The sequence below is a fragment of the Eubalaena glacialis genome, chromosome 9 (assembly GCF_028564815.1).
Source record: "Eubalaena glacialis isolate mEubGla1 chromosome 9, mEubGla1.1.hap2.+ XY, whole genome shotgun sequence".
In the NCBI taxonomy this organism is placed as follows: Eukaryota; Metazoa; Chordata; class Mammalia; order Artiodactyla; family Balaenidae; genus Eubalaena; species Eubalaena glacialis.
The window spans coordinates 11,606,036-11,618,695 of NC_083724.1; the positions used below are offsets into that span (position 1 = coordinate 11,606,036).

Sequence of the window (12,660 nt, forward strand, 5' to 3'; positions counted from 1 at the left end):
TGCCTTCACTGATAGTATTTTATCAAAGCATATTTATGAGTTGCTTTCTTGACTGCTCTCTCTGATGAATCGTCCTGCTTATTCAGTCAAGAGTGTGAGATTCTGAGGCTTTCAGCCAAACTTGCCTATTTCAGGGAGGAAGAAGCTTACCCACATAACCCCTCTAACCATAGCCATGAGAAGATGACACATGAGGTGTGAGGGATGTAGAGCTGCCTTCCTAGGCCTATTTGCATGCAGAGCAGACAGGCTCAGTTGCATGGTGAAGGCTGCGTCTCAGAGAGAAACCCTGCCACCTCCTGGTTGGTGCTGAGAAAGCAGAATTAAAATTGCAGTTGTCATTGGAGTATTTTTGGGGTGATGGAACTATGGTGTTTGACACATAATTTTATGCATCTATAGTCAAAAGCTATAGAACTGAGCACCACAAAAGAAGTGAATTTCACTGTATATAAATTTTTTTAAAGCAACCAGTATGGTGGAGGGGGCGGGGTGGAGAGAGACTGTAGCATATAGCAAATGAGTCTAATATTACGAATAAATCACATAGCCACACTGAAGGGAATGAGGAAGAAAGGAGCTGGCCTTGGAAAATAGTATACTGTATTGACTGTATACTGTTAAAACTGAAGACAAAAAGAACTGTATACAAACAAAGCACTCTGGTTTATAAATTTGATTCTCTCAAGGTTATGGTTTAGGAATTCTTTCACTACTTTGTTTGTATACTAGGGTTGAACAAATAAGGAAATAATACTGTTGATAATGAGAGTTGGGTTTCTCACATCAGGGAAAGAAGTTATAAATCAGGAAAGGGGAAGGCTAGAATGAAACCTCTGGTGCTAGATTGGAGTCAGAGGTTGTTGTAATATGGACTCATGTTTAGATAGATTAAAAAAATATAGATGTGTGTATAGATACATGAGTTGGTATACATAGATATATTTCCTAGCTCAGCCATTGAGAGGGGCTAGAAGCAATGACACCCCCAATAGTAACGAGCACACCTAGCGTCCATATCTTGGTTTCTAAATATCAATAAAAGGAATCAGGAGTCCTTGGAGAACTGGTTGATTTTAGGGCTGAGGCAGGGAATATATAAGATGAGTCTGGAGCATCTTGTGGTGCCAGAAAGTTAGAAGGTGCTATAGATACAGATATTTAGATATATGTTAGTTTATATTAGTTTTTAACCCAGAGAATAATATATATATATATATATATTAGTTTATAACCCAAAGAATAAAATATCCATGAGTTCATACTGATAAAATGAACTGAATAAATAGAGGAATGATGATTCTTCCTTATAGAGGAATTCTAGTAAGTGTAGAAAAAATGAGGGAAATAGAAAATCACCATTAGAACACCATAGTAGTTGCTATAGGCAAGATCCACTGATGGATGCTAAAATAAAAGAGCATGGGTTTAAACAGAAACAGAATATTTAGAATAGTCTCAGAATATTTAGTAATTACAAAGAGAAAAATAGTACATTTCAGTAGAGAATTCTGACAGATATCACTTTAGCCAAAAGATCAAGAGTAACATCAGTGTGTTTACATTGACATCATGTACCCCCTGATATGATCACTAAGAAGGGCACACATATACATATGCACATATACACACACAGGGATGGATAGATTTATCCCCAGTCTCATCATGAGAAAACATACAAGCCCAAATTGAGCAATATTCTTCAAAATAACTGGCATTCTACAAAATACTCTCCATAAGTGTCAAGGTCACAAAAGATAAGGAAAGACTAAGCAACTGTCACAGATTGGAGGAGACTATGGAAACATAACAGCTGCATGCATTGTGAGATCCTGGATTGGATTCTGGAACAGAAAAAGGACATTAATAGAACTGGGAAAATCTGAATAAAGTCTTTGGTGAATAGTGTTCTACCAAAGTTAATTTTCTAGTTTTGATGAATGATCTATGGCTATGTAAGCTTAGTTAACAGAAGGGGAAGCTGGGTGTAGAGTATACGGGAAATCTCTGTACTGTTTTTGCAATTGTTCTATAAATCTAAACTTAGCCTCAAAATTTTAAAAAATTAACTGTTAAAAAATACAGCTGTCATGTGTGAGCCTACACTCAGCCTATGCCCCCAATCTCTGGGCATAGATACCTTTTCAGACCTTGAACTTGGCTGGTCAGGAAATTAATTAGCAAAGCAATGAGGGAGATTTAAATAAGGGTGGTGAGTAGAGGCTGGGCCCTTTCTGTCCATCCCCACTACTACCCCAATACCCCCGAAACACATACTCCTCACACATCTTGCAGTCTTTAGGTAAAGTCGGGCTCCTCAGAATGATTCTCAAGACCTCTGGCATCCCTTCCCTCTCCCTCTGCTGCTCTTCCCACATAATCCAATTCTCCAAGAACTCAAGGATATTTCATGTTTTGGGGGCTTTGCACATTTGGTTTCATCTTCCTGGAATGTTCTACCCCCTCTTCTTCACCTGACTATATATACTTTTCTTTCTAGACTCAGTTTTTATTTGTAACATCCTCTAAGACGCCTTCTCTGACACCACCCCCCACCAGATAACCCTTTTGTGCTTCCATCACCCTTTTTTGCTCTCTGCATAATGCTGATCACCTTGTACTCTTTGTCTGTGTACTTGTCTGTTTCCCCCACTGCCCCCATTATTAGACAGTGATCCTCTCACGGGCCATGACCAAGTCCTGCTTTTCTCTTGTGTCCCAATTAGTGTAGGATGCTTCCTGGTTTGATGAACTGACTGTGGGGGGGGGGGGGCAGGGTAGGAAGTGGGATGGGGGAAATATTGTTAAAATCATCAGAGGCAAGAGGAAGCTACACTGAGCCACATGGGGAATTCATATCAGTTAAGTAATTATGCGAAAATATTTAAAATTCCCATAACTTTGTTGTCTCATAACTTGCTAGATAACTAGTTCAAAAATGAAAAGGTTAAGGAAAGGTTGGAGGAGGTTGGTGTTTGTAGAATGACATTGTTGAGACAGTGATCCTGTGGCATTGCCGTATCACTTTACCAGGATAAAAATTGAGCACCGAGAAATCTCAAGGAGAGATCATATTTGAGCAGAATCTTGAAGGAATAGAAGTTCAAGCTCCTTACAAACTTAAAGAGCTTTGTAAAAATGACTCCCCCTTCTGTCCCTCTCTCTTCTTCTGTGTGTGTGTTCTTAACTATTTGGGAGTAAGTTACAGATTTCATTCCCCTTTCCTTCTAACATAACCACAGCACTATTATCAAAATCAGGAAATTTAACATGACATAATACTATTAACTAATTGCAGACCGTATTTAAATTTCACTTGTTATCCCAATGTCCTTTGTAGCAATTTCTATTTTCTAATCTAGGAACCAATCCAAAATCACACATTATATTTAGTTCTTAGGTCTCTTTAATCTCTTTTAATCTGAAGTGGTTCCTCATTCTTTTCTTGTCTTTAATAACATTGTCAATTTTTACGAAAAGAAATCATTTATTTTGTAGACTGTCCCTCAATTTGGGTTTGTCACTTTCCTCACAGTTAGGTTGCGGTTATGCAGTTTTGGCAAGAATGCCACAAAAGCAATGTTGTGTCCTTTTAGTGCATCCTATCAAGAGCGCATGGTGTAAGTTTGTCCCATTATTGGTCATTTTAACTTGAGTCACTTAGTTAAGGTGGTGTCACTTGGGTAATGTGGTGGTGTCAGATTTTTCCACTGTGAAGTTTCTTTCTCAATAGAGGCAGCAACACTTGCAGAGGCAAAACTGTGTTGTAAAACAGCATGACATGTTCAAGAACTAACAAATAGTTCTCTGTAGGTACAGTGTAACATTTGTGGCTAAAGATGAAGATGGAGAGTCCCATAAGAACCAGATCACAGAGGATCTTGAATGCCAAGCTCTAGGGAGCTTGTATTTAATTAGCCCATAGACCACAGGGAAGCACCAGTGGATTTTGAACAGCGCTTTGATGTAGTTAGCCTTGTGTCTTTCTACCTTTCTGGTTTCTGGGTTTGGTTGGCTACCCAGGCCTAAGCAAGTGAGGAATAGTAGGTACATGAGTTCTAGAGCAGAAAAAGTATTTGTGCTTCTTCTGAGTAGATAGAAGAACCATAGCTGGTGCCATTCTCTTAGGCTTAGACGAGAGGTGCGACAGAACCGTTCCTGTGATCCTATACCCAGAAGCCCTTTGTTCTGTTGTTTTGTTTTAATAACTTTACTACCAGAAGACTCTCAGCCCTGCTGAAAAACTGGCTCTTAGCTCAGTGTAGCATCGAGGAACAAGCACAACTTTAGAATCAGAAGACCTAAATTGAAATCCCAGCTCTGTCAGTTCTTCGCTGAATAACCTTGAGCAAGTCCCTTGTCCTCTTTGAGCTTTCGTTTCCTCGTGTCTAAACTGCATAGGATAATAATAATGTATATACTTTTTAAGGTTGTTGCGAGGATCAAATGCAGTCTCATGTATCTGAATATAAGTTTTAAAATATGATCCAGGTTCTTAACAGAGGCACTGTGACATGTGGTATTGCTGCCCACACCTCAGGCAGTATCATGCCGTCTTAACAGATGTTACCATCTCTGATTAAACCAGTTGTTTATGTTCTTCTTTAAATTATCTTTTTGAAAAAATCAAAGTTAATTTTCAAACGGAATTTTTATCACCTCAGTGAATGGAAAATCAGTATTTTTAATGCACATTAGGATAAATGTACAATTAAGAGTTTATGCACCACCTAAAATTATGTTTCTCCAATAGGATGCACACACACTTCGGGAAATTGTAGTGGTGGAAAGAAGGTTGGTCTTAATCTGATAGTCTGATTCTGATATTTAGTTTCTATCACCCTAAGCAAAATACTTCATTTTTCTGAGCATTAGAGTCATCTGTTCAGTGGGAGTGATAATACTAATACTTCCCTCATGGGTTAATTTTACCCATGATACTATCTAACACGTATAGGAGTTTCTTACTCCAGGTGGGGTTGAGGGACAACACGAGCTTTTAAATATCAGAAGGTGAAATTGGCAAGATATAAATCTTTAAGATTTGTGGCCCTTTAAACAAAAAGGAAAGCAAGTTGAGTTCCTTCCTCACCCTCCAAGACACTGAGAGTGAAGTACCAAGTGAGAAATATTCAGTGTTCTATCTGCCAGTGATAGATCTTTGTTCTGTACCTGTGAGCTGAAGCAAAGATGTGTGAGATATCAGTATTGGAAATATGAGTATCTGAAGACTGTCATTGACCCTGGAACAGCAGAGGAGGAATTTTAAGGATGTTTAGAACTTGAAATAAGGTTGAAAGAGAGCTTCTAGACAACAACCAGCATGCATCTAGATAATATATATCTAGCTGTCTATGTTTCTTGACCCAAATTCACAGCAGCCTTGTAAAGCAGACTGTTACCTCCTACTTCATATGCCAGGCCCTTTGCTTGGTGCTTTAGCTAAATTATATATTATCATCACAATACCCCATAAGACAGGTTCCAATAGCCCTCTTTATTCTTAAGTAAACTGAAGTTCAGAGAGATGAAAAAAACTTGTCTGTAATTACACAGACCTGGCAGAAACTGGATTTAGACTCAAGCTTGACTAATTCTGAGTGTGTAATCGTCTAAGACTAATAATGGCTGCTTTAAAGAAAATGAACTTCCTGTCAGCCTTTCAGTTACCACAGGTAACTATTAAGACTTGGAGCCCTTAGCTTTTGAGGCAACCAGCCCTGCCCTAAGGACTTTACAGATTGTTCGTGTTAATTTTTTTTGGAGCCAGGTGTATTATAGCAAAGCTTGCTCTCACATGATGCCATTACTTCTCTGTTAATGTTACCCTCTCTAAGCCACCTTCCACAGTTGCCATCACAAAGATTTTTCAAATATGCCAACATGACCACATCCTCCCCTGCATTCCATCTTATCCTCAGGCTCCTCTGCTAAAGTCCATACTCTTAGCCTGGCATCCAAGGCTCTCTATGATCTGGCCCCAGTTGGCCTCTTCAGTCTTATCTCTTGCTACTCTTCTCTCCGTCTCTCCGTCTCTCCGTCTCTCCGTCTCTCCTCTCTCTCTCTCTCTCTCTCTCTCTCTCTCTCTCTCTCTCTCTCTCTCTCTCTCTCTCTCTCTCTCACACACACACACACACACACACACACACACACACACACACACACACACACACACACACGCTCCAGCCAGACTGAACCACTTGGAAATTCCCAGAAAGAACACTCCATGCTTACTTTCAACTTGTAGCTTTTCTGTATACTGTCCACTCAACCTGGAGCACCCTTTTCCTGCCTGCATAAATCATATTTATCCTTTAAGACTCAGTTCAGAAGTTATATTTTCCAGAAAGCTTTGCCAGACACCAGAGCCCTTCTATAATTGCAAATCAGGGGTTCCTTGTCTGTGCCCCTGTATTAAGTGCTCTGTAAACAATGATGGTAATAGTGTTAGTAGTTGTTATTCTTAATGAGGCTGGTACTATTTAAAGTCTGCTTTTTATAGTTAGGAAATGCTAAATAGCTTCTTTTTGTTGAATTACATGAGTGGGAAATCAACTGCAAGGGAACTCTACTGACTGCCTTTGTAGAAAAGAGCCAATGAGGTCAAAATTCTGAGTAATTAAAAAACAAAAAAACAAAAAACCTGTTTTCCTCATCCTGCAAATTAGTCTCAAACCTAGACTGGAAATAAAAAATATTTTATTTAAAAATGGGAGTATTCTTTTTATCTCCCCCCCGCCCCGCCCCCTTGAATTTATCAAGGCCTTCAAATGCATCATCTTGGTGGGATATTTGTAACTGTAGGACTATTAATGCTGTCATCTTTGTTGAGCATATTGAATGTATACAGTGTGTGTAGTGTGTATCCAGTGCCTTGGGGGCCCAAAAGTATCTGCTGCCTATGAGCTAGCCTGGAATGATGGAAAGAATATGTGCTTTGGGTCCAGAAAGATCGGTGTTTTATTCTTAGCTTCACCAATTACTACCTTATGCTTTTGGCCAAATAAGTTCTCTTTTTGTGCCTAGACTTCTGTGGGCATGCTTCTTACTGTCTTAACTTATGTTTCCTTCCAGCAATCAGAGAAGATGGCATGCCTGGAGGCCGGAATAAGAGCATTGGGCCAGTCCAGGTGAGTTCTAGGTCTTACTCTTTGTGATCTACCCTGAAAGCTCAGGCCTCCAGATGCTCCTGTAGCTGCTCACCTTGATCCTCTTATCTGCTGCTAGGGGGAGCCATCTTTACTTTCATTCCTGTAAAACTGCTTTTAGAGCCTGGATATGAAAGTGCTTTGAAAATCTTAAATGTATAAGATAATGGTTAAAGCTCCACTTGTGATGCCTCAACTCTTCCTAAGGATTTTTACAGAAGATGAATCCAATTCTGGTTCTAAAGCATCCAGAGGACTTTTTTTTTTTTGGCCGTGCCACGCGGCTTATGGGATCTTAGTTCCCTGACCAGGAATTGAACCCAGGCCCTCCGCAGTGAGAGCACGGAGTCCTAACCACTGGACCACCATGGAATTTCCCAGAGGACTTTTTATGTCAGTCACTTAAGGTTGTAGTTACTTAGTCTGGCAGAAATCAGCAAGACTACTTTGCTGTTCAGTGTCGCTAAAGATATTTCAGCAGAAAGTTCATTGATTGCCTGTTTGTAAAGTAGGGAAGGTAATACCCATTCAGTCCCACAAACATTTACTCAGTATTACTTACTCTGTACCAGGCCCCCTGTACTGTAAACTCAGTGTAGTGGGAAAGACAGATATGTAAACGGACATCATAATCCAGTGAGTGATAACAGAGGTTGCCCAGGGAGTACAGAAAGAAGGCGCTTCTTTTCTGTTTGGACCAGAGCCATGGTTGAGGACTGAAGACACTCAGGAAAGGCTTCCTGGAGAAGATAAAGTTTGAACTGAGTCTTCAAGGAAAAGGAAGAATTAGCTATGTTGAGAAGGGGTGGAAACCCAAACATCTTTTATTCCTGCTAGACAGAATAGACTAAAAGGAATCTTCAAGGAATGGCAAGGAGTTCATTCACTCAGGCTAGAGCACTGGGCACATGTTGTGAAGTGACAGGAGATAAGGCAGATTCCTTGAGTTTGGAATCAGTTCTCTAAAAAGTGTCCTTCAACCAACTTTGATTATAGCTCCTTCAGTAAAGCTTTTGTGGGGCCAGCCTGCATCGCTTGTTCTTACTTGGCCAGCAGAAGAACTTCATCATGATAGAGAATTGGATCTGCTTACGACCCATGAAGTGAATCCTTCAGTACCCTAGTGGGCAGGGACCATGATTCAAGGATTATGGGGGTAGACCAAGAGGCAACTACTAAAAGGTTTTAAGTAGAAAGAGGGATATGGTCAAATTTGCGTTTTGGAAAGATCATTCTAGCAATGTGAATTGTTTATGAGGAGCTGGGTAAGGGTCAGTAAAACTGGTGGCAGAGAAAAAGCAGTTAAAAGGGCTTTACGGAAGTCCAGGCGAGAGATATAGACAGTGTGGTTTCAAGTAGGACAGTGATAGTGCAGATTGAAGAGAGGGAATAGATTCAAGAAATGTTTCATAGGTAAAATTGATAGGATTTATCCAATTGAATGTGAGGGAATGAGAAAAAGATAGGAATTCAGAGTTGGTTTTAGACATACACTGATGCTGTATGGGAGGGTTTTCTGTCACATGAGCTTGGTACACATATGCAGTCAGGTGTGGGTGTGTGCTGCATTCATTCTCTTTTTTAAATCAAACATTTTTATTCATTTATTCAAGTCATATGTGTCTCTTGCAAATTTATTTCGGTCTCCAATTCATAGCTGCTCTTTTTTGTGTGGTAAAAAACATGTAACAGGAAATACACCTCCTTAACAAATTGTTAAGTGTACAGGACAGTAGTGTCAACTATATGCACATTCCGTACAGCAGATCTCTAGAACTTCTTAATCTTATCACTGAAACTTTATACCTATTAAACAGCAACTCCTCATTTCGTCCTCCCCCCAGTCCCTGGCAACCACCATTCTACTTTCCGCTTCTAAGAGTTTGACAACTTTTGATACCTCATATAAGTGGAATCATGCAGGACTTGTCCTTCTGTGACTGCTTTATTTTGCTTAGCATAATGTCCTCAAGGTTCATCCATGTTGCAGCATATGACAGGATTCCTTCTTTTTTAAGGCTGAGTAATATTTCACTGTATATATATAGCACATTTTTTGTTTTTTGTTTGTTTTTGCTTTGTGTTTTTTGTTTTTAATTTTTATTGGAGTATAGTTGACTTTATGATGTTGTGTTAGTTTCTGCTGTACAGCAAAGTGAATCAGTTTTACATATACATATATCCACCCTTTTTTAGATTCTTTCCCCATATAGGTCATTACAGAGTATTGAGTAGAGTTCCCAGTGCTGTAGAGTAGGTCCTTTTTAGTTGTCTATTTTATATATAGTAGTGTCTATATCTCAATTCTAATCTCCCAATTTATCCCCCCCCCATTCCCCCCGGTAACCATAAGTTTGTTTTCTACATCTGTGACTTTATTTCTGTTTTGTAAATAAGTTCATTTGTACCATTTTTTAAGATTCCACATATAAGTGATATCATACGATATTTTCTTTGACTTACTTCACTCAGTATGACCATCTCTAGGTCCATCCATGTTGCTGCAAATGGCATTATTTCATTCCTTTTTTATGGCCAAGTAATATTCCATGAGTAGTATGTACCACACCTTCTTTATCCATTCCTGTGTTGATGGACATTTATTTTAGGTTGCTTCCATTTCCTGGCTGTTGTAAATAGAATATAGCACATTTTGTTTATCTATTCATCCATCGATGGACATTTAGGTTGTTTCTGCCTCTTGGCTAAAGTGAACATGGCCTTGGCTGCAGTGAACATGAGAGTGCAGATATCTCTTCAAGATCCTGATTTCAACTTTTTTGGATAAATACCCTGAGTGGGATTACTGCGTCATATGATAATTCTGTTTTTAAGTTTTTGAGAAACCTCCATACTGTTTTCCATAGTCGCCACACCATTTTATTGATATATTCCCACCCAAGTGCACAGGGTTCCAGCTTTCCCCATCCTCTCCAGCACTTCTTATTTTCTGGAGTTTTTTGTATGTTTGTCTGCTTGCTTGCTTGCTTGCTTGTTTGTTTGATACTGGCCATCGTGATAGGCATGAGGTAATATCTCATTATGGCTTTGATTTCCATTTCCCTGATGATTAGTGACGTTGAGCATCTTTTCACATGCCTGTTGGGTATTTGTATGTCTTCTTTGGAGAAATGTCTATTCAAGTATTTGCTACTTTTTAAAAAAATTAATTTATTTATTTTTGGCTGTGTTGGGTTTTCGTTGCTGCACACGGGCTTTCTCTAGTTGCGGCGAACGGGGGCTACTCTTCATTGTGGTGCGCAGGCTCCTCATTGCGGTGGCTTCTCTTGTAGCAGAGCACAGGCTCTAGGTGCGCGGACTTCAGTAGTTGTGGCACGTGGGCTCAGTAGTTGTGGCTCACAGACTCTAGAGCGCAGTCTCAGTAGTTGTGGCGCATGGGCTTAGTTGCTCCGCGGCATGTGGGATCTTCCTGGACCAGGGCTCGAACCTGTGTCCCCTGCATTGGCAGGCAGATTCTTAACCACTGCGCCACCAGGGAAGTCCCTAGTATTTGCTTTTTTTAAGCAGGCTGATTAATTAGTTAATTGAGTATTGAGTTGTAGGAATTCCTTATATATTTTGAATATTAACCCTTTATCAGATATATAGTTTGCCAAAATTTTCTGGAAGTTGCCTGTTTGCTTTGTCGATTGTTTCCTTTGCTTTGCAGAAGTCTTTTAGTTTGATGTAATCCTATATTTCTATTTTTGCTTTGATGTCATATTCAAGAAGTCATTGACAAATTAGGGGTATGGGATTAACAGATACAAACTACTATATATAAAATAGATAAGCAACAGGATAATACTGTATAGCACAGGGAATTATACCCATGATCTTGTAATAACCTGTAATGGAATAGAATCTGTAAAAATACTGAATCACTCTGCTATACACCTGAAACTAACACAATATTGTAAATCAACTATACTTCAATTAAAAAAAGAAAAAGAAATCATTGCCAAGGCCAATGTCAAGAAGCTTTTTCTCTATGTTTTCTTTTAGGAGTTGTACTGTTTTGGGTCTTATGTTTAAGTCTTTAATCCACTGAGTTGCTTTTTGCATATGGCATAAGGTAAAACTCTAATTTTATTCTTTTGCATATGGATATCCGATTTTTCCAACACCACTTGTTGAAGATACTCTCCTTTTCCCATTGTGTGGTCATCTTTGGTCAAAGATCTTTTGACCATATGTCTGGGTTTATTTGGGGGCTCTGTATGTCTGTCCTTGTGCCGGTACTTTACTGTATTGATTACTTTAGCTTTGTAATATATTTTGAAATCAGGAAGTGCAAGGCCTCTAGTTTTGTTGTTCTTTCTCAGGATTGTTTTGGCTATTTGGGGTTCTTTGTGGTTTCATATGAATTTTAGGATTGTTTTTTTCAGCAAAAAAAATGCCATTGGAATTTTGATAGGGATTACATTGAATCTGTAGAACAGATACTTTGGATAGTATGGACTTTTTAACAATATTAAGTCTTTTAATCTATGAACACAGAATGTCTTTCCATTTATTTATGTCTTTAATTTCTTTCAGCAGTGTACAAGCCTTTCACCTCCTTAGTTAAGTTTTTCCTAAGTATTTTATTCTTTTTGATACTATTGTAAATTAGATTGTTTTCTTAATTTTCTCTTCAGATAATTCACTATTAGTATATAAAAATGCAACTGATTTTCTATGTTGACTTTGTATCCTGCAGCTTTGCTGAATTCTTATATTAGTTCTAATAGTTTTTTGGTGACATCTTTAAGTTATCTACATATAAGATCATATGTCTTCTGTGAACAGAGATAGTTTTACTTCTTCCTTTTTGATTTAGATGCCTTTTGTTTCTTTTTCTTGCCTATTGCTCTGGCGAGGACTTGTAGTACTATCTTGAATAGATGTGGTAAGAGTGGGCATCCTTGTCTTGATCCTGATCTTAGAGGAAAAGCTTTCCGTTTTTCACCACTGAGTATGATGTTAGCTATGGGCTTTTCATATATGGCCTTATTTGTATTTATTCTTTTTACATTTAGATACAATAGAAAGTTTATCCATTGGGAAGAATTCTTAAGCATTTCCTCAATGAAAAACCTTCCTCACTATTACCTAATGTTTTTTGAGTACCCTCTGTGGCTCTCTCACCATGCCAAGGGATCCTCAGTCATTTACATCTCCAGACTCTATGTTCTCTCCAGAATTCAGGAGACTGATGCTCAGAAAAACCTGTTTCATCTGTCATTGCTTTTGGGTTTTTGATACTGGGCATATAATTTTCCTTTTAGTCTTTTACTGTTTCTAGGTGGTGTGTTAGGAAGAAAGAGCTGTTATCTCCAAGTTCTTAACTGTGTTTAATTGTAATTAAAAATAAGAAGTGATAGAATTTCCATTTATTGAGCACCTGTTGTGCACCTGTACTTAATAACTTTATCTTAGATTAACCTCCCAAGTCTATCTGACTCAAACCTGTATGCTTCTTTGCTCCAGCACCCAGTGAGGGAATCATGAGCTATGAGGGAAGTGGTAT

General features: G+C 38.8%; 1 protein-coding gene across 1 annotated transcript in view; it reads left to right on the plus strand.

Moving 5' to 3' along the window:
* NR6A1 (nuclear receptor subfamily 6 group A member 1) overlaps nt 1-12,660 on the plus strand; it is a 211,986-nt gene that overhangs the window by 180,294 nt on the left and 19,032 nt on the right. The window contains exon 4 of the mRNA XM_061200972.1: nt 7,075-7,130. Coding sequence (XP_061056955.1) covers nt 7,075-7,130 — 56 coding nt within the window. The remainder of the gene's footprint in view (nt 1-7,074; nt 7,131-12,660) is intronic.